General features: G+C 42.7%; 2 protein-coding genes across 10 annotated transcripts in view; both read right to left on the bottom strand.

Annotated features, from left to right (window-relative positions):
* Nucleotides 1-18,707, bottom strand: part of LOC130174085 (amyloid beta precursor protein binding family B member 2) — a 40,710-nt gene extending 22,003 nt beyond the window's left edge. The window contains exons 1-9 of one of the 6 annotated variants that reach the window (XM_056383697.1): nucleotides 18,406-18,707; nucleotides 17,849-17,876; nucleotides 14,158-15,458; nucleotides 13,142-13,350; nucleotides 12,001-12,141; nucleotides 11,370-11,455; nucleotides 11,158-11,218; nucleotides 8,367-8,513; nucleotides 7,983-8,110 (exon numbers count right to left, since the gene is read on the bottom strand). In XM_056383697.1, coding sequence (XP_056239672.1) covers nucleotides 7,983-8,110; nucleotides 8,367-8,513; nucleotides 11,158-11,218; nucleotides 11,370-11,455; nucleotides 12,001-12,141; nucleotides 13,142-13,350; nucleotides 14,158-15,427 — 2,042 coding nt within the window. In that variant the 5' untranslated portion in view covers nucleotides 15,428-15,458; nucleotides 17,849-17,876; nucleotides 18,406-18,707. Of the gene's footprint in view, nucleotides 1-3,820; nucleotides 4,746-7,982; nucleotides 8,111-8,366; nucleotides 8,514-11,157; nucleotides 11,219-11,369; nucleotides 11,456-12,000; nucleotides 12,142-13,141; nucleotides 13,351-14,157; nucleotides 15,459-17,848; nucleotides 17,877-18,011; nucleotides 18,377-18,405 lie in introns of those variants that run through there. The other 5 variants (XM_056383696.1, XM_056383700.1, XM_056383695.1 and 2 more) reach the window with 5 other exon arrangements.
* A 326-nt stretch (nucleotides 18,708-19,033) lies between these two features.
* On the bottom strand, nucleotides 19,034-26,583 carry dele1 (DAP3 binding cell death enhancer 1). Of its 4 annotated transcripts, none has more exons than XM_056383704.1 (12): nucleotides 26,402-26,583; nucleotides 24,543-24,660; nucleotides 23,998-24,100; nucleotides 22,862-23,006; nucleotides 22,502-22,711; nucleotides 22,291-22,379; nucleotides 22,068-22,161; nucleotides 21,762-21,904; nucleotides 21,501-21,659; nucleotides 20,699-20,791; nucleotides 20,117-20,276; nucleotides 19,034-19,945 (listed from the first exon to the last, which is right to left on the bottom strand). In XM_056383704.1, the coding sequence occupies exons 1-12, from the start codon at nucleotides 26,430-26,432 to the stop codon at nucleotides 19,689-19,691; spliced, it is 1,602 nt and encodes a 533-aa protein (XP_056239679.1). In that variant the 5' UTR covers nucleotides 26,433-26,583; the 3' UTR covers nucleotides 19,034-19,688. The 4 variants fall into 4 exon arrangements, with proteins under 4 accessions (XP_056239679.1, XP_056239680.1, XP_056239681.1 ...); XM_056383705.1 differs by having other exon boundaries at nucleotides 19,034-19,942; XM_056383706.1 differs by having other exon boundaries at nucleotides 19,760-19,945; nucleotides 20,160-20,276.
* Between the last annotated feature and the right edge of the window lie 896 nt (nucleotides 26,584-27,479).

Genomic DNA, 27,479 nt, shown 5'->3' with positions numbered 1-27,479 from the left:
GATGAGGGGGAGAATGAGGGATTCTGGGTGGGCGACAGAGGGAGAAAGATGATGTCCTGCTGTTCTCTCTGCTCTTGATCATTTATACATCACACTGCTGTGTGCGTGTTTGTGTGTGTGTGTCTGTGTGTGTGTGTGTGTGTGTGTGTGTGTGTGTGTGTTTGGACAGAAGTGCTGATATTCTCAACTGAGACAAATCTTCAGTGAGATGTCACTTCAGTAAGATGTCCCCATTCATGTAACTTACTAATGTGTGTTTGTGTGTGTGTGGTGTGGTGTGGTGTGTGTGTGTGTGAGTGAGAGAGAGAGAGAGAGAGAGAGAGAGAGAGAGAGAGAGAGTGAGAGAGAGAGAGAGATAAAGAGAGTGTGTGGGAGAGTGCAGGGATTTGGTGTCGAGTTAGCGTAGAGTTATTCCAAGCTCTAGGCACAGTGCAGTTTCATCATACTGTATGCATGTAACCTCATTAGGTGCATGTGCCATTAATCATTATGTTTCATGCACATGCAAATGCAGTACAATAAAGTGCAGTCTCTCTCATTATATCTATCTTATTCTGTAAAGGGTTTGTTCAACAAAATCACAAAAAAGTGGTGCTATCATGCAGATACTTCTGCTGTGAATATTTATTTAAAGAAACAATCGATATGTTCTGTGGATTATCCGAGAAATTATTTCTAGAAAAAATGTTGCAAGTGTACCAGGTCTTTGGCTGCAGGCAGAAATCTCAGACACACAGTATTTCTGCAACTGTAATTTACCAAAAATCTATCTGTGTGGCTTGATGCCGCTAGAGGGAAGTAAGACAATAATTGTTAAGCTAAATTTTAAGCAAAATTGCAAACATGAATATCTTTGGGTGTTGGACTGTTTGTCTGAGATATGAGGATGCCACCTTGGGCTTTAGGAAATTTTTTTTTCACCATTTCCTAGAAGTTTATCTATGAAATGCTTAAGCTTAACGGGCACAATAAGCAGCAGATTCATTGATATTGAAAACACTTACTTACAGACCCATAGACATTGGGATTTGGTTTTATTTGAATTGTTCAGAGTAATTCCAACTAGACTCGATTGGGTTCCCTCGCTGATCATTTACTAAAATCCTTCCAAGCAGTTAAGTTAAAATGACTCATTCCCACCAAAGCTTCCAGTCATCAGGTTTATATCCTTTGAATTGGAGTAGCTGGTTTTGTTAGCCAATCTGGGTCAAGCATTGTTACACATTGCAATGTGTGGGCTTTTCCTAGTAACACTAGTTACTAGTTTGTACCTGCATCTGTTTGCAAATGATCAATTTGTGAGTAAAAGTAATCTGGTAACCTGAGCTACAGAAATATTTTTAATCATAATCATGGAACGTGATAAATGTGTCTCCGTCAATGTAAATTATTTGAATAAAGTATGTAATTGATCCTGAAATAACTAAAGGGAGATTAATTTACCACCTAATACATTTATTCTGCCAGACATATCAACAGCTGCCCCAGAGAAAAAAAAAAGGAGTATTCAAATGTATTCACCGTAAACAGTCTGTGCTGTCTTCTGCTGTCTGCAGACTGAATAGATAGACGAGCTACAGGCAGACACCAACTGTGCCGGCGTCCTGCTGTGTTCAGCTCCGTAAGATCAGCGAACATCAGCAGCACCTCACATCGCTGCCCGCCACGGCTGAGACCAGAGAGAGAGGTTTTTATCGGGAGGAGATTTATTGGCTGGTTGGGGCAAGGGAGGGGATCTATAGGAGGAACGGGAGGAGTAATCCGTCAGGAAGACAGGGATTACAGCAGGTGTGCCTAACAATGCTAATGTAAGAGAGAGCAAGAGAGGGAAAGCGAGAGATGGGAGTAGAGAGAAGGAAGTGAGGTTTTTAAGGTTTTTCTAAACCTATGTGTGTAATTCTGTGTGTGCTGTTGTGTGCTTGTGTTTGTGTGTCTGTGTGTCTGTGTGACATATGACTTTGGTGCCAGAGAGGAGTGGAGACACAACTCCTGCCATAATGACCCTGTAGAGAATGAGGGGTTTCTGGGAGCTTGGGTGGACATTTCTTGCATCTCTTGACAAGACGTGTGTGTATGTGTGTGGAGAAGCTGGAGTGATGGATTGTGGGTAGATGGAAAGAAGCTGACGTGGAGGAGCGATGACTCCCTGGGAAAGAGAGAGGTTGATATGGGTCTCAAATTGGAGCAGGAGCAGGAAGGAAAGGCCATCAATCACTCTGGCGTCTATCGAGTGGGTCTAGGTGTTGGGGCTCTGTCCCTGTGGGCCGTCAGAGGGGTCTTGCATGTTAATTAAGGGCACTGGCATCAGCATATAAGCTGCGGTTCAAGTGGGACGTCACGACTGGAAGGAGCTGAAGAGTGGCTGCCACGACCCAAACATGCACATACAAACTCACTTCATTGACATAAATGGAGGTGATCGCTGGAGTGTGTTCACCATTAAAATATTAATGATACTGGAGGCTTGCGTGTTCTCTCTTCTCCTCTATTCTCCTCTCTTCTCCTTTCCTTTCCTTTCCTCTCCTCTCCTCTCCTCTGCTCCTCCTCTACATGCCACAGCTGTCCACAGAAGGTCAGCAGTGGGGGGATATGAGTGAGAGCTGGAGGGAATCAGCAAGCAGAGCCCCACTGCTGCCCAGTAATGAATATGAATGTGTGGAGTTGTTACATGCTTAAAGAACAGTGCTTTATGTTTATTCGCACATGTGCCACACGTCTGCAAATGAGCCATCAGTGAAGAAAAGTGACAATGGTTTGCTGTAATTGCAGGAAATGCACACAGACATCAGCGCTACCTAAAGACACTGTTAAAGACGTACGTCACAGTGGCACACATGCTCAGATTTTCAGCAGCGTTGTCTCAGTCCTAGTAAGTGTCACACGCCAAGGACAAGAAAACAAGCAAGAACTGCCCCATTGATGCCATAAATCATTTGACTCTGGTTTTTGCTCTTCGCTTAGTGTTTCCCTGCTCATCGCTCATCCTCCTCTCTCCTTCTCCTCTGCTTGTTATGGTGGATATGGCAGGAGAGAGAGAGGGAAACTCCACATATGCATATAGTGAAGGCATTTATCACGCACACACACACACACACACACACACACACACACACACACACACACACACACACACACACACCTTCACCTAGGTGTGTATCCTCTTTTAAACAAATTCAGGAGGCAGTGTAAGATGTATATGTCAAAAATAGTAATATTTTGGCTTTGGAGAATACACACTCACATAAACCAAGTGCAGTATCAAACAGCTCCAAACAGCGGTGACACACACTTTGAAAAATCCCTGCAGCGCATCCAGATTCTTTAATCCTGTCTCTCAATCCCTGCTTTGCTTACTTCATCTCTCTTCCTTCCTTTCTTTCAATCTTTTTTCTGAACGTCTCGCTCATGTCTCAGTGACGCTTCAAACCTGCATCCCTACACCTGATGGCTATCACAGAGAGAGAGAGAGAGAGAGAGAGAGGGAGGGAGGGAAAGAGACAAAGTACACAGCTGGAAGTCAAACACACAGCAGGAGACTGAGAAGTAAATGAGTGAAAAAAATTAATAATAAAGGGAAAGCTAATAAATGAAAGTAGGGCTGGAAGCTGTGTGCTGTGCGTCCTCTACACAAACAGAGCAATTAGAAAGCAACAGACAGGAGAAACACTGGGGTGTTGGGATAGAGAGAGAGAGAGAGAGAGAGAGAGAGAGGCAGTAATGGACGACTTTGTGAAGCGATGGATGGATGGATGGATGGTTGGATGGTTGGATGGACGAGGAGAGCTAGAGGAGTGAATGAACAAGAGGCAGGGGTACTCACACAGGCAGACATCCTCGCCCCGTTACCGATGACTACTTCCCTGCCTTGTTAGCTCCTCCGCCACGGTGACATTGCTACAGCCCCTTCTCCATGGTACCCTGGGGTAAATCTCCTCGCGTCTGCCTCCTCTCTTTTTCTTCTTTTTTTTTTTTTTTTTTAATCCTCTGGGGCTCCTTTCCTCCTTCTCCTCTGCCTCTTTCCTTCCCCTCCCCCCTGCTTCTCCCTCTCCCGCTCCCTCTCCTCCGCTACACCTTTTCTTTCCCTATCTTCCTCTCCTGTCGGCTTTTTTTGCTTTGCCTGCCCGGTCCAGAGAGTCTCCTGCGAGGTCCTGCTGCGTCCTGCTCAGTGCAAGCAGGGAAGCATGCCTCTCTCCTCCTCTCTCACTTGCTCTCCATTGGTCTGTTTACACCCCGCTCTCTCTCTCTCTCTCTCAAAAAGCACCGCCACTCTTTTTTTTCCTGCACTCTCCCTGTTTGTCTTGAGTATCTTCTCTTCTTCCTCAGTTGCTGCTATCTTTGTCTCTCCCTCTCTTGTCTCACTGAAGCTGAAAAAAAAAAGGGGAAGGCTTACACCCCGCTAAAGTGCAACAGCGGGACAAACAAAGAGCGACAGAAAGAAGAACAGGCAAAGCTGTGCAGCCAATGGAACAAGAGGGAGGCAGAAAGAGCACTGGAGACAAAGAGTAGAAATAGCGCAAGAGCATTACAGACAGAAAGAGGGGATGGAGAAGTGGTGGTGGTGGTGCGGGGCGAACACGCACAGACACCCACTCATACACCGTCACATACATACAACAGAGTGCTCCAGATATAGACCTATGACTTCATCAGTTCAAACCCATGTGCAGACACACACACACATGCAAATGTGCACGCCTGTGGCTGCGCGTGCACGCAGTCAGACTTGCTGAGTGCTCCAGATATAGATTCATGACTTCATCGAGGACCAAGCCCCCCCAACCCCACCCCCACCCCTCCTCGTCCCGCCCTGCTTGAGAGACGGGGGGACTCATTCATATTGAATCAAGCTGAAGGAGATAGAGAACATTCAGGGCAAGACTGGGAATATTCCTCAGATAGATGGATAGAGAAAGAGACGGAGAGAGAGAGGGATGGAGGGACTAAACGGGGCAGAATCATTCATGCTTGCTTTTGGAAATTTCTCTCTCTTTTTATAGCCCCTGTTATTTCTCTAGCTTACCTGTTCAAATCCCGTGCTCCCTATCTCTTGCCCGTTTTGCTTTCTTCCTCTCTCACTCCCTCACTTTAAGAAGAACATCTGTCTTCTTTCTGTCTATCAGCATCTTCCAGCTTGAGTCAGTTAGCTAACAGCCATTACCTGTCTGACTTTGAACACTCAGTGTTTGGGCAAATCAGTATCCCACAGATCAGCACACTGCTCCTGTGCCTCTCAAGCCAGTCACACACTACAGAGTATTAAGGAGGATGTCAAACACTTGAGCAAATATATGAACAACTAAACATTAAACTCCAACAGTGATTGTTGAACATCTCACACTGGAACCATGGGCATTGATATCCTGCTGTAACAGCCTCCACTCCAGTTTTTCCACAAGATTTTAGAGCCTGGCTGCAGGATTTACTCCTTCACGGGGGGAATAAATTGGCGCTCCAGTTCATGCCAAATGGTGCAGGTTGGAGTTGAGGTCAAGGTTCTTTCTAGACCAGGTTCTTCCACTCCAGAGTTCTTTGCTTTTTAAAAAAAAAAAAGTCCTTACAAAAGAAAAGATAATTAGAACCTATCAACACAAACCTACCGAGATGAGCAGCACCTAACAAAAAAATATTGAATGAATCTGCTATGAATGCAAGAGGCCGCTCATACAAAGACCACTTATAAACATGCACAGAGAGCTAATCATAGAATTAAATGATAAGCTTTTCACATTTCATTCACTGGCATATAATGAGTCCTGTGGTCAGAAAGAAAGATAAACCAAACTACCCATCAGAAAAATGAATCCGATTTTACCAGTGATACAATGATCGCCTCCTAATACAAAACTTTCCGAGTTATTCCCATGCATGTCACATCACAAGTGCAGCCATCTCCACCACATGGCTCGCTATACACACATTCCACATAGATAAGAAGACGCGTGTCTTTCCATTTATGCGAGTTGGCAATCAATACTTGAAGTGATACATTCTCTGCCATTAAGATTAGCCATTCTGTATATTCATATTCATCATCATGTCTTCATGGACCTGGCTTTGTCTCATTGAAACAGGAGAGGGCTTTCCCCAGGCTGCTGCCACAAAGCTGCACAGTATTGTTTGAAGTATCATTGTCATTGTAAGCTGTAGCCCCTTTAATGCCCCTAGAGGCCTAGCCTGAACCACGAGACAGCTCCAGACCAAAAATACACAAAAGTATATAGACACCACAGGCCAGTACTCATGATGTATTATATCAGCTTCTCTGGAACCGCAGACTTTGAGTATAGTGCACTCTAGTGGCAGGAGTAAGTAATTCCAACCTCTTGCAAAAGAAGCTCTTGTCTGTCGTACACACACTCTTGTCTCAGATACACACACCATGAAGCAATTTGCTGCATACATGGAAAGTGCATTGTGATCCCAGAGCATCAAATATGCTCTAGATCACAGGGTAATATCATAGTGCATAGTGAGTCATGAGCCTGCAACCAAACAGAAGAAATCCGACTGTCGACTGCAGATTTTAAAGTGCTGGTGGGAGGAGAGGATGAAGAGAGTGGAAGCTGCTGCTGTAAGAGAGAGAGAGAGAGAGAGAGAGAGAGAGAGAAGAGATGGAGTGAGAGAAAAAAAAGGATAAGAGGGAGAGTTATCCTGGGCCAACCCTCCCCTCGTCTTTCCACTACACGCTTTATCCATTACCGCTGAGAGAGACAGCCACTGAAAGTTTCTCAATCCTCTGAGACGGAAGAGGGTGGAGGGACTCTTTCCCTCCTCTTTATCTATCATTCACATACACACACGCACGCATGCACACGCACGCACACACACATACACAAACACACGCACACTGCTGTGAAGGAAAAAGGGAGGATGAGAGGAGGAGAAAAGGAAGAGTGGGAGGGTGTGAGGGATGCTGTGTGTGAGGTAGACTATAGCATCACTTGGAAGATAAAGAGAAAGAGAATAGAGATAGAAAAAGACGTAGAGTCAGGAAGAGGGAAATGAGGGGAAAAAAAATCAAGGTAACAAGACTTTGGTGAGCATGAGTGAGTGAGATCAGGCATTTTACACAGATGCTATTTTAAAACTCCATTTTCACCCAGTCCCTTAACAGCTGATTACACATGTCAGGACCAGACAGCTTCTCAGACTGCAAACCTCCACCACTCTTCTCTTTTCTACATTCATTCTGTGACACATCTCCAATGTGAATCTCCCCAAGTCTCTTAGCTCTTAGTGCTTTACCATTTGGTACTGAGGAAAGATTTTTACAAGGCCTTTCTACTGCTGTAAGGATTTTCTGTGTAGCTTATATGAGCATGTGCGCAAAAGCAAATATGCAAACATGTTTCATACATATGAAATCCATGCATGTACATATGTTACATCCAGCTGTGTACAGGCTTTGTGTCAGTGTTTGAAGTTGTTGCTTCACGGGTTAATGGAAACCCTCAGGGGCCCGTATCAATGAGGGCTTAACTTGTCCCCGCCATTAGCAGCTGTGCTAGCCTCAGCACACTGTCAGCTCACTAGTGAAAGGTTAAGACCATGGGACATTGCCAAATGGCTGAAGGCCCCATAGGTCCTCAGTGTGGAATGGAAACATGGAGCAACGGGCATAATTATGTTGTTTTGAATACAGTTTGTGCAAATATGCATCAAATAATAATGAGGCTGAATCTAACCTCTGATGATTAGCTAAAACTCCTGATTCAGCTTCTAACAGCGAAAATGTTCCACACATGCAGTTTAGAGTGTGTTACTGTAGCCTATGTGTTGTGTGTTTCCACATTTACAGGATGTGTATGATTGCAGTATGATTTACGTGCTTGTTCTTGTTTGCATCTCATTCAAATTCGAGAAGACAGAAGACACGTGGAACTGCTAAAACGGCGGGAGCAGACAGACGAGCATACTCGGAAAGCACCTTCAACGAAAAATGGTTTCAGTAAAGAAGAAAGATATTTGTGATCTCCACCTACCTGTCGTGGTCTCGGCCGACGCCCCACACTCGGATGCTGCTGATTGGCTGAGAGTGGAGCAGGCTGCGATCATCTGGGTCAACCAGGGTCAACATGCGGTCTTGAAGCACCAGCAGCATCCCTTTACCCTGTGAGACCATAAAACATACGCTAAAGTGATGGAGCGAGGGTCAGGACCCCCTCAAGGGGTCACAGGATGATTCAACATAGGGACAAAGGAACAACATAGGAAATTAGAAAAAAAATACATTGCATAAAAACAAATTATATTTATTTTTTCTGACATTTCTGACTTTTCTATGATAGACTGAGAGGCCCATTCAGTCTTTGGTTGAATTTCTTCCACCTCATAGACATGCAAACTGTCTCTGTTGACACACTGACCTCTCCCCAGACACCGGCTGAGTCTCGTATATCCCTCCTGCAGTAGGACAGCTGTCTGATACAGTGGTGGACGGCCACACTGCTTCTCCCCTCGCACAGGTCCTGCTCGGCCATCTCCACCCAGCCCAGAGATCGCACTGGAAATGACTGGAAAGAAGAGACAAATTTGTTTTGTCATACTTGTAGAAATTCACAAAGTTTCTTTAATGTTACATACCTTCCCTCTACCTTCTCTAAGATAACTGAGTTTGTTTTTCAACATAGATGTTGTTTTAGCAGTTTTGGCTGTCATTTGCTTGGTTATGACATCACTGACTTCGCCAAAGTAATTGTTGAAATTTCAGAACAGTTCAACATGACAATAAAGTCTGACGTGGCGAGAAACAAGAGCCAAGCCAAATTTATAAAAAATGATCTAAAAACCACTTTATATGTATATTGTGTATTATGTAATAAATAATAACCTTAAATAATAAATAATATACCATTTCATTTTGGGAAAAAAAGTCAGCACACCCACGTTGTACAGAAGAACTATGTTTGCACATTTACACCAAGTAAGGTAGGTCAAAGTTGAAGCAAGATGTCATTGAAAACTGTGATGGGTGATAAGAAGAAAAAAAAAGCAGCGGGTGATAATTTCACTGTTTGCTCATGTTAGTTTCTTCCAAATAAGTTTGACTAATCTGTTGGTTTGTTTAAAGTCTGTTTTATCTTTGGACCATTCATGCCAGCTCTGTGTGACTTCTTTAATATCTCCACTGCGTCAGATCTCAGTATTTAATTTGGTAAGTACAATGTCATCATAACTAAAAGAATCAAATGTAAAAATGTAAAAACATCCAAGATCCAAGTTGACATGCATCACAATTTTCCTTTAGACCTCATTATCTAACTCATTATAGACTCATTCTTAAACTTAATTATAATGTTGATCTTGTAACCCCTGTATAAGAACCCACACATACTTACATACTAGCACACACTCACACACACACACACACACACACAGAAACACAGAAACACAGAAACACACACACACACACACACACACACACACACACACACACACACACACACACACAAACACACACACACACACACAAACACAGAAACAAACACACACACACACACACACACACACAGCAACTCACACAAATTTCCTCTTAAAGTTTTGTTTTGCCTCCAGAAACACAGTATGAAGTGACAGCTACTGTAGCATCACAAGCAATAACTGAGAGAGGTTTGATTGAGGAAGACAACACATGAAATATGAAAGACTGTGTGTACGTGTTTGTGTGTGTGTGTGTGTGTGTGTGTGTGTGTGTAGACCGCCTCAGGCCAGCAGCTATGACTGTCCTCTCTCCCTCTTTCTCTCTCTCTACCACAACAAGGAAGTCTTCTCTGCTGAGGAAAACCTCAGGACAAATTCTTCAAGCTCTGCAACAGTGTGCATTTCAGCACATACACACACAATCACTCATCTTCATCTTCATCACCATCACCATCTCTCTCTCCCTCTCCCTCTCTTCCATTGACTGTAATATTCTCTCTTGGTTTCTTCACACTTTCACACATGCTGAGATTCTCTCTGAATTCCCACACCTACCTCTCCCTTGTGTTTCTGGGTTCCTCTGGGGCTGTGGAAAATCTCAAGCTTTCTTTCAATTGAATTTTAATATTAAAGAACCTCTAAGTCTCATTTTCTGTCCTGTGTGATTTTTTCCCCCATCTATGATAAAATCCTAACTAAGCAGGAAGGACGTATGTTGGACACCTACTTGTAGTTTTGGCATCTATGCAACATTTGTCTTTATATTCTGCCTTCTTACAGCTAAATTTATGAATGTGGACATGCAACAGTTGATCTTTTAATGTTGAATTAATTACACTTTTTTTTCTTTTGGTGCCACTGCCATTCTTTTTTTTTTTTCTTTTTTTTTTTTTTTACATTTTTGATATTCCAACATCTTTCCCACTTCTACTTTCCCTGTGAATCTCTGGTTGAGCATTTCTACATCCTATCCATCCACATGGGGGTAGCAAAAGCGAGTTTGCCTGTAAAGGCATTCACCCACAATGTAGTTCACACAATGACCACTGAGTGGCACTGCAACAAACAGAGAAAGAGAGAGAGAAGAAGGAAATGATGCCACTGAGCAGGTTCATCATGTCGTAGCAAACAAAGCCTGGTGACTTCCCTTCATTGACAAATTCATGATTTGAAGGTCAGAGGAATATGTGCTCATCAAATGTTGTGAATGGTGCCAAATGTTGTCATTAATAGCTGGTTACACCATGTTACTAATAGAGTCTAATTGTATCTGAGAAGTACTTGAATTCAGAAGTTGGAAAACCACCCATATGGTGAAAGTCTGCCGGTTACTGAAGTGATAATATTTGAATCCTCACAGACATATGGCTTTGGGCCTTTGCCTGTAATCTTGTAATTTCCTATAACTTTGTCCTGACTGGTCACCACACACATTGTGAGCAAAACAAATTATCGTGAAACAGTCTGAAAAAGGTGCCTGCCTGTTTCAATATAAATTAGGAAAAGTACAATCATTAGCACTGAATATTTATGACTTTGTCTGGTAGAAAGTCCCGGCAGATGATTTGTCACAAAGTTATTTCAGACACAAATGTTGGTTTATTTTTTGACCTAGTCAAGTCATGAAGCCATTGAAAATAACTGAAATAAGTTTTAAATGACATTACTGATGATTCAGAACCAGTTACCTGTTTTAATGTTGTGGCTGATGGGTGTATGTTGGTTTTATGATCTTACCATTGCCTCTGGATTGGGGAAAGTATTGTTGAGGTCCACTGTCTCTAACTGGGCTGGAGGGCTGCAGGGAAACATCAGATACAACAAATAGTCACAGCATAGTTATATATCATAAAACTAGCACATGAAAAAGCATCATGGCTCAGACCTTGGTGCACAAAGCTAGTGGAAAAACTAGAAATGATACTGTAGAGTATGTCAGTGTTTATTACTTGAGTTTAAGCGAAGCATAGCGGAGGGTAGCCCCTTCAAACGCCTTCAGACTGGGATCTGGATAGACTGGATAGTCCTTCAGCTCCTAGAGCAAAATAGACAGACAGAGAGATAGATGCTGAGAAACAGACATTAGTGGCAGATGAAAAGTTGTCAGATTCTGATATTGATTTGATTTGATTTGCTTTTTAATAGCTGAAGAGGAGAATACTCATTTCAACTTAATATGAGAGATATTCATCTTTGTTGAATATGCACTTCAGACTGGCATGGACAGATATTACCATGTTCTCATTGCAGTTTAATAAGTGACAGCAGAGATTAATCGATAACACCATCAAGCTTTGGGGGGAAAAATGCAGAATTAAAACAGGTCTATGCCTGGTGTTACTCAGATGAACCAAAGCTGATAAAAATGACTGTGATGTGTAATTTAGACACAAAAGCTGGACTCTGAATGACAGACTTTGTAGTGATGATGGTAAAAAAAAAAAACTCAACATAACAATAAAGGATGAAATAAACAGTAAATAACAATAAATAACGTTCCATGTCAGACCAAAATTAAGTAATGAAAATTTAAAATATATATAATTAAAAATGAGACAAATAAATGTGTCCATGTCTTACGTTGGCTATGCAGGTGGTGGTGGTGAGATTTGGTCCAGAAGAGGTGACATCATTTGAGGGGGTGGAGGAGGGGGAGGGGGAGGAGCCAGAGGGGGAGGGGACGGGCTCCACCGAGCTGTCAGATATCAGACTGCTGGGGCGCTGTGGGAGAGAGAGAGAGAGAGAGGGGTAAAGATAGAGAGACAGAGAGCGATGCAGCACTAGAGAAGCCGAGACAGACAGAGAGACAGACAGGTGGTGAGGATGGTGTGTGCATCACTGCTCACCAACAGCTTTCTAATATACTGGACAAGATTGCATTTGTACCAGTTAAAGCATCAACCTTTGTCACAAATTCTTCACATAATGGTTTTTGAAAAATACTAAATAAATAAATAAATATGTCACAAAAACAATCTTAACTCAATTTCAGCTTTCAGTCACATTTCATCAGCAGACCGAGTTTGCTAAGGTTTCATGAATGGCTCACTGAGACCGTTAGATGTGGTTAAAACCCCACAAAAAACTAGTAAGTGGACCTTGAGTTAGGAGTGTTTTGTCCAGCTAGTATTTTCAACATTAAGACCTGATTTTAATGCCTAGTTTTTATAAATAAAAGTTTTAGCAAATTCTTTCTTTTATAACGGGCATCCATGACGAGTCCAATGGTTTAAATGTTACAGAGGAGTGGAAGCAGGTTTGCTAGAGACACCTCACTGCCAACCAGTTTATGAGGATAGCATAACTTGTAGATATAAGCTTCAACTTTTTCACCAATAATGTGTCACGCTGATCTGAAAGAAATTAAATTATGTTTTCCTTTCCTCAGATATGTTTTACATACGAAATTACCTGCACAAAAGTGTGTTTCCTCACAGGGATGTGCGGGGATGTGCAGGAATAATAATCTCTTACACCACACTGAACATTTAGCTTTGAATAAAAGATCACGTAACCTTTAAACATGTAGTGCTATTATCATTAATATTCAGCGTTTTTCTCTCTGGGGATTGAATATGTTGACATTAAACAATCTTTAGCTTTAATTTAAAAAGAAAAAACTTACACTGGTCGAACCTGAATATATGGCCTTGTAAAATATAAGGGCGAGTTAAATATAAATATGTTAGACCACAAGGCGTGTTAGATCATTTGTTCTGACCTCATTGAGTGGCTTGAGGGAGTCCTGTGATTGCTGTTGTGGGTCACGCTCAGTGTCTGGCTCATTGTTGGGAGATGTGTGTTGGTTGCCGGAGGCAACAGGTCGGTGGTACTGTGTGGTGCCAGTGGGGACATGCCAGAAATAGACCTCTGATGAATCTGAGATCTCCCGCCAGCCTGGAGGTAGGTCCCCCTCACTCCATATATCTGCTGATGGATGACAGCGATACATAAACACATATTGCACATGAATGCATCACACAAACACATACATATGTATGGCTGCACACAGGCGGGCTCTGCAAAAACACATTAGACTATGACATATGCACACCCAACATATGCACATACAAAAGGCTCACACTCACACGCGCACACACACACACACACACACACACACACACACACACACACACACACACACACACACACAGACGGACAGACAGGGTTGAACAGGGTAAATTTCTGAGATGGTCAGTCTGTCCCTACTTAGTTTCTGTTGTCATAGCAACTCTGGGGCTCATCCCCTGTAGTAAGATCCAATGGGCAACAGCCTCTCCCTCTTCCTCTCCCTGCTGGTTGTATTTTTCCCTCTCTGCTTTCTAATATATCTTTCAATACCCACATATTCTCTGACTATTGCTTTTTCATACATCTTTGGCAATCATCGCTTACTAAACGCAGCCCTGCTTTTTTCTCTTTCCTTTTTCCTTCCTTTTTTCACACCCTGCTCTCTGCAGTATCCTATCCTTCTGTCCATCCTAATCACTCTGCGCCATAAGGGGGCTCACAGGGGCCTTAAAGGTTCCAGCAGTATTACTGGAGTGACTTGCTTGCTTAAGAAGAGGCTTTTGGTAAATTTCCAGATCAGACAGTCTGTAGGAGGTAGAAAGAGGGAGGGAGAGAAAGAGGGAATGAAAGGAGGGTGTAATAAAAACATGATTAAAGGCTGACACAGATATGCTAATCTTTTTAAAAGAAAGATCAGATGAAAGGACAAACACACACATATCGAACCTGTCTCTTGTGGAGTCTGAGGAGACGGCGTCTCCTGGGACAGCGTAGTCCAGCTGGAGTCTTCATCCTCTGATGGAGTGTCAGGTGTCAGGTCCATTCTTAAACCTACTTTAGGGAGCCCAGTCTCTGTTTCAGGATCTGGTAGGGTCGGGGGAGCTCGGGTTCGGGTAGGTGTGTTCCTCTCTGCAGCCCGGGCCTGTCTGGGAGAGGAAGGTGGGTACTGTTGCAGAAATTGGTTCTCATTGTTGGGGTGCAGCTCCACCTTGATCACCCGGGGCTGGGAGCTGCGAGGGGGCTTCGCAGGACTTCGTGGACTAGCCTGAACCTGGACACAGAGCTCTTCCCTGACCTGGGCTGGAGCCTGGTTCTGTAGCTGGCCGTGGTTGTCTGGGACCCACTCTGGACTGTTGGTGGAAGAAGAGGAAGTGGAGGAAAGTGGGGCTTCCACCACCACTGGCAGCAGAGGCTGTCTTGGCGTGGGTGTGGGGTCATCTTCCTCTTCCTCCCCCTCCTCCTCCTCCACCACTGGCTCCACCTCTTCCTTCTCTTCCTGACAGGTCTGCTTGCTGTTGGGTTTTTCCTCCTTCTGGCTCTCCCTCTCCTTGGCAGGGCTAGCCTGCTCCTTCTCTGGAGAAGGCTGCTGCTTCTTCTCCTCCTTGTCCTCCTTCTTTCCCCAGTTGAAATCTAGATCCCAGCCCTTCCCATGATACTCCAAGAAGCTCTTGGTCCTTCTGCGGAAGAGGGGCTGCTGTGAGTTGTCTTTCCCAAATTCTAGCCAGTCAGAAGTGGGGTTATTGATGAGATCGTTGTGTATTTTGCCCTCTGTATTGGCCCTACTCAGCTCCAGCTGCTGGCTCTCAGCTCGTCTCTGCATGTTGGCCCCATTCTTGGCCAGTTTGGGGTTGGTCGCATTGAACAGCGAGGAGGAGGAAGAGGAGGAGTAGAGGGCTGAACTTGAGGAGGACTTGGTGGGGAGGCCTCTACCTCGGGTCACAGGTTGGTTTTTAGATGACAAAGCATAGTTGTCACTTATCCCCATGACGCTCCGCACACTGGTCATTGTGTACCGCTGACGGCTCTTTGGCAAAGTGGCAGAACTTCCGGTTTCCATGGACTCCTTGATGACATCGCGCCCAAGCAGCTGGTTGTATGACGAACGAAGGCTGAGGGAGGTGGGCGGGGTGGAGGAGGGCCCGCTGCGATTGGCCAGACCCACATTTGAGGGGGAGGAGCCAGAGCGGGAGAGGGGAGGAGTTTGCACTGAGGTCATGGCTGACTGGGAATACACTGCTGTGATGGAGCTGATGGGAGAAGAGACACCACGTCAGAAATCACTTAAATGTGCTGCACATTTTAGAATTGATTGATATTCTGATGCAAATACTTGAGAGTTAAAAAAAAATATATATATATAATATATGGACCATAATTATCATTATTTTTTGCATAAACACAGAACACAAACCAACATTTATGAAAAACATAATTTAAATTTCTTTTTTAAGACTTGTAACCTGGGTGTGCACTTAGGTGCTGAGCTGAAAATTCATTGATCACGGTCCTCACTTCCTATTTCAGCTGACTCAGTCAGAGTACTCTTTCTCCTTGTGGTTGTAAGCTTCTTTTACGCCCACTTATCTCTGTAGCTGGCTAATAGTTGGTCACTGGGTTAGTATATTTTTCAAAGCTATGCTTACATGCTGTCCTAAAATTACTACACTACTAATTGAAATATAATTTCATACAGTGTTGTTTTTTTGTTTTGTTGTTTGCTCAGTATAACTGCTCATTTACTTTTCTCTGATTTTACAACTACAAATAAAGCTGATAAAACATCTTGCAGTCTCAGAGGCTTTTATCGATGCACTAATGTGCAGATCCTTTTCTGGGTTCTTGTCCTATTTTTGTTTTTACACATAAGGTGTCACTGTTGAAGTGTCAAAAAACACTGCATCAAAGTCATAAAGCCAGGTTGCATTTGCATGATATTAGTTGTGAGTCAGAGCCTCGATGTATTCATCCCAGGAGTGACATTCAAAGCTGGGGCTGAGCAGTATAGGCCTGGTCTTTGGGGAGGAAAAGTGGCAGCCAGCTCCTGCTAACTGGCTAGCCGTGTCTCTTTTATCTCTGGGTGGATCAGCTTTGTGAATAGCAACAAAGAGAGTGACAGAGAATCATTATGATCTTAAGACATGCCACATGTATGGGTTACATCACTGTCAATTCTTTTTTCTTTTTCCTGTTTTCAACTGATTTAATTAGGCAACGACCCTGTGGAAAGCTGGCAAACAACAAATACAGGTAGAAAAACATGCCCAGGCACGCAAGCCTAATGTATAAACATCCTTTCACCCAATAAGATACACACACATACACGCATACACACCTCAAACAATGCTGCAATCATCATCAGCGCCTTTTCTCAGAAACATGGAAAACACAAACGCGGCAGATTTTAAAGCACGATAAGATCTTGGGAAAAGACAGAGGCAGGATTTTTGGAGAGAGCAGAATCCCTGGGCAGTGCACTTTGCTCATGCGGGGCCCCTATCCGCTCTCCTCTCCCTGGGTGGTTGTTGTGTTGTCCCTCTGTCACAGAGCCAGACAACCACAACAACCTGTTTGTGCTGAATCTGCACTTGCACTCCAGGCCTTTGACTCAGACACAAACACAGTGTCAACAGGTACAAACTACCTGCACACAGAATATCAGCCATCCTCAATCAGCAATGCTTATCACTACAGTTGTTTTTATATAAATTTTCTATTTAATTGATGGACTATATTCCTCTGCAGGCTCAAATAAATTTTCACTTTAAGACTCTGATGATGTCAAAATGACATTGAAACAAAGCTACAAGCCTGAAAAACTGACATTTGGGACACATAAGCGTTACACCAGACGGCTACAAATTGTGCCTTGAGCCACTGAAGCTGAAAATCACAGCAAATATGTCGCATGACTCAGAGGACGAATTACACATCGTGACACAACCCCAAAAACTGACAAGAAGTAATAAGCAAACAGTATTTCAACTCTCCATTGTCTTTTTCTTCCAATTCTTTTTAAAATGATATCTGAGTTGTGGAGAAACTGGATCATCTGGGCAGAGATAGCGGCCTTTTCTTACACCCCCCCCCCCCCACCCCCCCCACCCCACCACCACCTCCACCACCCTGACGATTCAGCCAGGGCTCCATTAGTTAAACAAAGTGGGGCGAAGAGAGGATGCGAGGAGAGTGGGGAGGAGAAAGGCTGGTCATTAGAGGGAGAAAGCAAGGAGAATGACACAGCAGTTTGCAGGACAGTCACCACTCAGAGGCGGTTAAACTGTTGTCCTCAATAAATCTGTTGTGCTCTGGAACAGCAGAGGTCATTCATGAGATGCAGGAGATTTTAGCAGCTGGCCACAGGACAGCAGCAACATGTATACTAATAAAACAATAATGCTTCATTAAAACCTCTCTGCTCCTGCTGCTGATCTTCCCTGTGTGTGTGTGCTGTACTGCCAGCTTGCAATTAAATTGAAAATCATAGTGATGTAAGAGAGAAAACAAGCATTGGCCTCCTGCAGATTTACTTGCATGATAATACAGGAGCAGACTTGTTGACAGACAAAACTGTTCCTTGTCTATTTTTGAAGCAAAACAGGATCCATATCTGCTCTAGCTGTTTATACTGTCTGCTCACCTTGTTTACAGACCCGAGTGAAGGTCACCTAAAAAGAAAGATCAAATTCTTATCACTTCACACCAATAATCTATGCTTCATGAATTCATCATCAGATCATTTCCAGGTACTGACAGAGATCTTGGCCTGTCAGAGGAAACAGTCATTTATCAGCTATACTCACTGTAATAGCAACTCTGAGCAGCAGCCGCTGCTTTAGAAATGAAATGCAACAGATGAAAGCACGGGCAGGGGAGAAAATGAACTTGAAAAAGTCGATGATGTCATGGGTGGAGTATCCTAGTCCCTCGATTCTTGCTGCCTCCTTAATAAAGTCCCTCAAATGTCTGACCCTGATATATCTGAAACAGCGTTAGATCATCTTTACATCTACCATAACGCCGAGTAGGCCTATGCATAGGTGGAGTTGCCAACATTGCAGAAGCGAAGCTGTCGATAAGTGAACAGAAGCCGTAAATCTTCAGCATCCTGTCCATCTCCCTCCAGCCCCGTCACCACCGCCGCCGCACAGGGAGGGGAGCGCATCCCAACGAGAGCATCTATTTACATCCACTCACCGCTTCGGTCAGCCTCCGGGCTTCTGCGCCTCCGCTCCCACGACGACACACACGCACGCACGCACACACACACACTCACACACACATACACAGACGCACACTAGTGAGCAGGGGCCGAGGTCGACAGCCGCTTATAAGAGCCAGTCCGCCCGTAGCTGCAGCCGGCCGCCCGTATTGGATCACATCACAACATCATCTGCCCTCCCAGCCGGTGCTCGGTGCTCGCTGGCGGCCAAGCTGCGCTTTCTCTCTGCGCCAGAGGATCCCGGAGCGGCGCGGCGCTGTGGAGCTCTCCACCCAGCTGGCCAATCAGAGCCGCGGACGCAGGACGCTCGGCGCACGGAGGAGACGCAACCATAATAAATCTACCGGTGTTATTTTGCAACCCAGGTAATGAAATCACACATCATCGGAGTCTTACGTCATTCGGTGGTCTGGAGAAATATGAATGGTTTACAGTGCTGCACATGTCTGTCTCTGAAACACAGGCAGGTGTGGTTCTCTTTAGATAAATACTGCATGAGGATTGATTCGAAGTGACCCTAAAACTGTAAAGTTATTTCCATAGATACAAGTCCAGACTATACTTTAGTTCTGCCTTTTTAAAAGTAACCAGACATCTATAAAATAGCTTTTTAGGATATTTATTTTTTTTGTTTAACAGTCACACAGAACATCTTCCTCACAGTGCATCATAATTCACTCTGGTAGTTGTATGGTTCACACTTCCTTTTCTCCCCAACTGTAGTCCCTCATTTATACCTTTTACAATTACAGACAGCACTGAACCATTATACCTAAGCAATTGTATTATTGGAGGATAAATATGATACTGTTTCAGTGGTGTAAACTCAGCAATACATTTTACAGGAAACAAAATTATGATCAACATTTTTTATATGATTAATCCCACATCAGAGGAAAGAGAAACCAGTAACCACCTGAGATTCTCAACCCACTCAAAGGCACCTAGATCATTTTCTGACCCATAGCATATTTTATATTACAGGGAAGCTTATAAGAAAACACAGAAATATATAATAGAAAAGACTCCATACCTCATTCTGTACACAATATTGTCAGACCCTGTATCCACAGCTCTTTCAGACTTATTATAAAAAAAAATCACAATATATCAACATACTTGACCAAGTATAAAACCGATTCACTCTATTCAGGCTTCACAATATGTACAAACCTAACACACTTTGACCTTCTCTGGTAAAAAAAATCAGTCACTGTGAAATACATTCCTCATTTTGGCCTTTGGTGACTCAGGATAACTATCCAATCCCCACAGTCCATTGGCAGGTTCCCCCCTCTGTGCTGTGGGGATGGAGGTGAAGTGGCGTGGACGACAGCACCGGGGGGGCACACAGGCTCCCAGTGCTCCAGGAGTGCGGCAGGAGGGGAAGGGTGGTGGGGTGACTGGTGGACGCAGGGACACAACTGGCCAGAGGGGAGAGCGGCTGCTGGAGCAAACGGCTGGCTACAGAGAAACAGGGAGCTGAACGGATGGAGCGCAACACCGCATCTTCTGCTGAAGAGGAGAGTGGGACAGGCGAAGAATCACTTTCTCATTCTCACAGATATTATCACTGCTGTCTTGGCTCATTAAAAGCTTATCCCACGCAGTGTCACCAGTAATAAATGCTTAAAAGGCAGGGACTAATACAAATGCCTATTTGTCTAATAGAGTGTGTGTGCCTACCCTTTCTGTCTGTGTCATTAGAAGGTGTCAGTAAGCTCTGAACCTGCTTGTTTCCTGTGTGAGCGGCTTGTTTGTAGAACTCAAACGCCGTTCTCAGGTTCTGCTGCACCCCGAAACCGTTCTCGTAACACTGACCCAGGAACAGCAGAGCGGTGTCATCCTGAGCACAAAAACAAACAATCTTGAAGAACAACAATCCTCTAAATGAACAAGGACTTGACTTGTGAGGATTGTGCAGAGATAAACAGGAAACGTAATATTGCACATTACAAGCTGACACCAGGAACTTATACAGACACAGTAGTATGGGCAGAGGAGTGAAGATGCCACTACTAAACCACTCACACTAGCTCTGTGTGACTCAACTTTAGAGCTGTAGCTCTAAAGTGGGAGTACATAGTAACTGATAGTATCACTTTAACACAACTGCAGAAAGAAGGAGAGCCTCTAAGCTAAATAAGCTGTGAATATCAAAAAGCTTCCATATGCAAAGTGACTGATATATTACATTTGGAAGCAGGGATGAAGTCTCAGAGGTAAAGCCATTGATAAAACTCTGGAAGCATCTAGAAGGGAACTCACCCCGCCCTCTGCTGCCATCTTCAGGTACTTGACAGACTTGCTCCCGTCTCTCACCGGCTCCTGAGAGAAGACCGATGCAAGGCAGACCTGAGCCTGAGGAGGGAGATCAATAAAAAAGGGGAGGGGTGGTTTTAGTTCTATAAAAGGCACGCGAACATTTGCTTATTCCTTAGGATTCCTTACTTACACATGTAGCAACCCCAGCGTGGCTAATGGCAGGATTGTTTATCAGCACAATTACAATGTAATTTGAGTCATCACATTTTTTTTTCTTTTACATTTTCAGTTCTTGTATTTTCATGTGTTATCTCACATTCATTTAATCTAAGTAACAGAGATTCCCAGAAGTCCCAGGACCTGTCTTACTGGTTATGTAACACACTGATTAAGAAGCTAATAATTGTATTGAGCAATGTTGCATGAAAGTGCTAAAGATCTGAAAATATTCCATGGAGAGTAGCATAATAATCTATGTTCTGAAAGTCCTGTTCAGACAAGACAGCAAGAGACATCTTAGTTTCGCTCTGTGGTTCTCTGATTTAAACATTTTCTCTCCAAATTAAGTTGAGAAAAAATTTGCAGTTACATTAGAAACTGCTGGAAATGACTAAAATAACTTACAGCACAGCAACAAGATAAGACTACCATGGTAAATTACTGCTGGAAAATGATGTAGTAAGTAATGTTGTAAGTAACAGTGCAGGAAAATGGTAATATGCATTTTTTGAGGGATTTAGAATATACAGTTCTGTGAGGGTAAACTTGTACTAAATTTGAAACTAAATTTTGTCATGACATCTACCTTGGTGAGTCCAGCTGCAGCGGCCCGTTCCAGCAGGTCAATGGCTGTTTTCAGCTCCTCTAAACTCTGATGCCCCCTGCTGGTCAGGAGCAGCTTTGCATAACGGTACTGAGCTTGAGTGTGACCGCCGACCGCAGCCTGCCAGTAGTAATTCAGAGCCTGGAATAGAAAACATCATCACATGACTGATTTCTTATATAGGAGAAGACTAAATATGATTTTCAGAATGATGAAGAACTCATGTGCTGTCTGGATGCTCACCTTCTCTCTGTCCTTGCTGACTCCTCTGCCTTTCTCATAGCACACACCCACATTAAACTGGGCTTTGTTGTAACCCTGCTCAGCTGCAGCTTGAAAACAGGTAAAAGCTTGCTCGTAGTTCTCGCTCTTGACACTTTCTACACCTGCCATAAACAGACGGATGATGATAGTAACTATGGGCAGACAAATATAAACACAAATATATTCTGAAAAAAACTGCAGAGTAGCAAGTGAGAATATAGGATATTTGAGTCTTGAGTAGAAATCGAAGTGTGTAAATTATCTGGTTTGTCAATAAATCCTTACCAATGATGTTGAGGATAACAGGGATGCTGTTGTCTCCCACATGTCTGAGGTTCAGTGTTACTCCTGCCAGCCTCTCCTCATCAGACAATATGTCCTGAAAACACAGAGAGCATAAAAAAACAACAGTAAAGATTAGGTGACAAGTCAGTCAATCCTTTGCAAGAATAAAGAAAAACATTCTTTAAAATAAACTTCACACAAACTAAAGGAAGTAGACTCTCACCTTGTCATTAGCGTCTTTTGTCTCAGTGTTGTCTTGGTTTGCGTCATTCTGCAGAGGATGGGATGCTGACAGAGGTGATTCCTCTGAGTCTGGAAAGAAAAACGTATTATTTTGCTGCTCCCACAAACATTTGGTTAACAAAGTAAAAAAAAAGAAAAAACTACATTTAAAAAATCTTTCATCAATGATTAACATAGAGAACAGAACAAACCGGGTATAGGTGAATCCTGGTTCAGGAGTGCCCTCTGGTGGTCAGAGATTGAGCTGTCAGTATTCAGATGCTCACTGCTGCTGTGAAGACTGGCATCACCTGTGCTACTGCTGCTGGTCTGAGCTGCCGTTTGATCGTGGTTCTGTCTCTCTGGCACCCCCTGCAGGCACAACACAGTCCTTCCTCTGGGCAGGACGTCATGCCTGGATACTGTACAACCCAGAGAGAAGCAACAAAAGAGTCAGGATTCCAGTCAGTTTTGAAAAAACTATTTTGGGAATGCATTTCATAAGTTGCTATGAAAAAGGTGAAAAATCAGTGGGTTTATTGCTTAGTAATAGTGATGGCATACGGACTCACAGTTCTCCAGAAGGATGTGGTAGCCACACTTGTGTAGCAAGGAGGGGGCTGTCAGAGATCCAGGGGTCGGACTGGGCTCTGTGCCTGAGGAGAACTTAGAGCGGATCCTTTTGCAGATCTGCATAAACAGAACTGCTGCTGCACCCTTTGGAGAAACATCAATGTCATTGTGAGGTCATGGCAATAAGGATGTGCAGCGGTACCACGAGTACCAATATATGTATGTCATCGGTTTGAGTGTTTACACACAAACAACAGATTGTAAATGTGGGTGGCAAACGAGTGGTTGTATGAAACAGAGAACAATATAATGTTGTGATACAAACCAAACCCCATATCAACAGTTTTGAGTATCTCTGAATTTACAATTTTATAATTGGTTTTAAAATTGGTGAAATAGTGTAACAGGCCATAAAAAATACATATAAGGTAACATAGAAGACAGATGCTAAGATATAAGACATAATGGACAAACATACAGATAATAATATGAGACCCATTTTATGCATTCTGTTTTGAGTGTTCTATGGAGGATTTTGTTTTGGGAATTAACACACAATTAAAATAATTAAAGGCACAACAACAGCTCCTCTCTTACAGCTTAATCAGATAGAAAAAAAAACTACAGTTAAACAGTGGCTTAATGAGTTGATCAATACTCTGCAGCTTGGCACTGTAAGCTTCTTAATAAAAGATAGATTTTTAGAGTTTCACAAGATCCTCTTACTCACAGTCTCTTCTATAATTATCCCAACATTAAAGACCTTTGGGTAATGTGTAATGTATCTGTAGAGGGGTGGAGGGGTGATTTCAGATAACATTTTTCTTTATGTTACCTATGCTCTTGTAAACAAGATATTGTACATCATTTTATGAGCATTAACTAATATTTTTGTGAAATGTGAAAATACCTGGCTGATATTTGTTCCATAGTCCAGTCCATCACACACAATTTTTCTAATCAGTCCAGACAGTTACAAGAGAGTAGCCTCCTGACATCTTTCTTACAATAGTTTGTGATGAACTGACGCCATTGAAAATGTCATGCTGGACATACCAGTTAATATGTGAGGTGTTTGGGCTGTGTATGTATATGAATGTATATATACATTCGAAAGATGCAACAACAGACATACCCATCCCACAGCATCCAGTACTGTGTAATGTGGAAGCTCAGCGTAGCCAAATTGAAAGGTCCTTTGTTTCTTCCTTCTCTCTCCATCCTGCTCCTTCTGAGAGCTGAGAGAAAAATAACACAATCTCACAATGACATGTCTGTCTCCATTTACAGTCTGTTGTATTAAGGCATCATAGAAATACTGTTCAAAGCAGATGGCTTTGTTTCTGTTCCCTCGACTAACCCTGTTGACACACACAACAGATGCTGCTGGATGATGCAACCAGCTGAAAGTGTGGCAGCGAGGGTGCTACGAGGAGAGCATGGGTTCAAAGAAGGGGTAAAGGAACAAAAACGGGTTGGGATGAGGACAACCTCTGAGGTCTGACCTTGATTCAAAGGTTGTCTTTTCATTAGCTGATAATATGGCTGGTGGTTTGAAGGCAAAGAAGTAGAGAGATCAAAGCGAGATGCTCAAGGCTTTTCTTTTCTGTTTCTCCTTTTTTTCTAGCCTCGTGTTGTCAGTCAGGGCAGTGAAAAACAAAGGAAGGAGGTGGAAGTTACCTGCTGTCAGAAGAGTGTCGTGAGGTGGAGAGGATAGATGAGCTGCTGATGACCTCGTCCTCCACGTGGTGGTTCTGGGGTAGTCGCAGGGGGGTGCTGCCATGGCAACGATGAAGTACTGAGAAGTGGTGGGAGGACAAAAACAACAGAAATGAGACTGATCAAATTTCAAGGAGAGACAGGAGGCTGAACCTTCTCAGAACTACCTGACATCCAAAACATGCTCCACAATTTCTAAGAAATTTCCTGGAGAGAACTAAGTATAAGAAAAACATCACCTGAGACAGGTCTTTCAGTTTAGTTAGTTTCTTGGATTATAAGCAGCCCTCAAATTCCAAAAGACTTTTGTCAAGAAAACTGAGTAAATATTAACTAATTATTCATTTATTACTGAAATGTTTTATGTTGAATTGTATGCTTGACAAATTTCACATTTTTTCAATTAATTAATTTGAAGTTAATCCAGTTAATCTGCTCATAGTAACAAAAAAATTACAAAATCCTTTTCAGTAAACTTGAAAACTATGAATTTACAACTACAAATCAGTTAATTTCTTGTAGATTATGGGACGCGTAAAGTAAAGTAGCAGAGCATGTGTAGCGGCACTTCTACAGTATCAGAGTCCTGAAATTTTACATAATCAACACTGAAGCAGAGGATATTTTTTCCATGTGAAAATGCATTTTACAGAGATAGTAAGAGCCCAGCTAATGTGATTGGACTTGTTTACTTGTGTACGCTGACATTGCCTGAAAAGAACACTCTTTTTAGTGCTGCAGTATTTGCATCTCTGCTGCAGTTGTGTGCAGTAATGACCTCTTTAGATCAGAGAAGTCACGTAATGAACATTTGTTATTTACTGTTAAAACTATCTTTTGTTTGAACATACATGTGATTACGTAATTAACAGAATAGTAAAAGAAATGTTTGGCAAATTATTTGGAGGTAATTATGATATATTCAGATGTAGTCTATTAAAAATGCATTCATTTCATAAATCATGACATTTCCCTCCCTAACATGTTGCTGAAAAGCTGTTTTTAACAATAAAAAATATATGTATCCATATTGATATTGGTGATTCTTGCTATCATATCAAAGCGAAATTTCGTGGTATTTCTCTTCTCAGCCAAATATTATTATATGTGATATTTGTGTCTATACCAGGGTTTCTTTGAGACATTTATGATACCACATACAATGTAATTTAAACCCCATTTCACCATCACACCAGCCAAAGTATTAAAGAATGACGGAAAACCAGTTGAGACAATATGAACTACAATTATTTCTTATTGTATTGCAGTTTTAGTGCTTTCCAATTATATAAGACAACAATCCCTGATGATTTAACGGACCCAGATGAACAGCAGAATGGATGGAGCTTTTAATTTAGTTTTTAATTTAGTTCATTTAGTCCATTCAAAAGAAAAAATGCATGTATTTTGACAATCCATTCATTTAGTCAGTAAACATTATAGACATGTATTTTTAAAATTCATATGCTTTTAGAAACTTTTCAAGACCAGCAGACATGCATCCTGTATACGACATGAAATAATCTACATAGAAGCAGGTGTTTCATGCAGGCTAACGTTGTGTGTGTTAACTTGTGACACTGTAATGTATGTTCCTGTGTACAGCAGCATTACAGGTCAATCTTAAAGCCTGTGGGAATTTCAGTGACATGGAAAGATCCAGAAACAGGTTGAGGCAGCGAGTCCGTAACAGGAGCTAACTTCGACCAAAATAAACCGACTGACGGGGTCAGCTGCACCGACGGAGGACTTCACTAGCTAACGTGAAGCTACACTGGTTTTTATATACTCGGTGTTGTTGTCAATGACATTTCTCTCACCTCTTCCAACAAAACCCTGGACTCTCCACATGGTTCGTCTTTTACAGCAGCTTTATCTAAATAGTTTAGACCGCGGAGCCATGTTTAGATTCATTTGGCGGGTCGTCCGAGCCCATTAACGACCGCAGCAGCTTGTTCCTGTAGTAGTTTCACTTCAGCACACAGACAGGCGGGCTGGCACTAAATAATATCTGTCACGAGTTGTGTCGGAAGAGGACCGGAGGCGGAGGTGACGTAACCGAGAAAGTTTTGAGAAGGTGGTTTACGACATCACACCGCCACCGTGCGGCGTGTGGAGGAACTACAGCTATACACAGGTACAGACCAGACCAGTGATGAGGTTTTGTTATGTTGGTTTATATTTGTATTTATCTGAGGCTGTGTGAAGGTATTTATTTATATGGCCTGAATTCCATTGTTGGATATGTCTTGGCCCATTATATGAAGACTGTTCAGCTTTGTATGAGGTCAGTATGTTGTGCCATTAGATGCTGTGTGCATATCATACACACTAGAATTTAAGTTTTATTGTTGATTAATTTTTGAATTATTCCATCAAAGAAGGGTCTTTCCCTCATCCCATTCATTCAACACACAGTGGATGTAATACAAGCAGATTCAAGTAATTTTAGAATAGATATTTTTAAATTTTAAATTTGAAGACCTTTAGCCCCCCCAAGATAAGTAAATCGATAAATACACTTTTCCCACACAATTTGAAGTCTGGGACTGTGGAGAAAGCTTGGACAATGACCATGGCTTGGAATGTGTTACGTCTAAATGCCTATTTCGGCTTTATTAGACTGTTTTTATTTCCTTTGTGCAAAGGGGATGATAGTTGAGTGACACATTTATAGTGCTCTTAAAAAGGAAAACAAAATGTCCATCCAACGAGTGTTAAGTGTTTCGCTACCATTGACATTAACAATGGCTCTGTTATATTCAAGTGTCCCAGTAAGCCAGGCCAGTGTGACAGTGAGCCAGCATGCAGTAGAATGATATTCAGCCATCATAAATTTTATTATTTACACTTCAGCTTGTCATAATGTGACATGTCTTCCATGAGAAAGTGTCAGAC

This window comes from Seriola aureovittata, chromosome 8, assembly GCF_021018895.1.
Source record: "Seriola aureovittata isolate HTS-2021-v1 ecotype China chromosome 8, ASM2101889v1, whole genome shotgun sequence".
Taxonomy (NCBI): Eukaryota; Metazoa; Chordata; class Actinopteri; order Carangiformes; family Carangidae; genus Seriola; species Seriola aureovittata.
The sequence above is the reverse complement of the archived record's forward strand: the minus strand, read 5'-3'. Positions and strand labels throughout refer to the sequence as shown.

What these genes read in the sequence shown, in the direction of transcription:
- dele1 (XM_056383704.1), bottom strand. Translation starts at nt 26,432, where the DNA reads ATGTGGAGAGTCCAGGGTTTTGTTGGAAGAG. An exon ending in CCAGGGTTTTGTTGGAAGAG is followed by an intron (nt 24,661 to 26,401) that starts GTGAGAGAAATG and finishes ACCACTTCTCAG; the next exon opens with TACTTCATCGTTGCCATGGC. An exon ending in CGACACTCTTCTGACAGCAG is followed by an intron (nt 24,101 to 24,542) that starts GTAACTTCCACC and finishes TTTTTCTCTCAG; the next exon opens with CTCTCAGAAGGAGCAGGATG.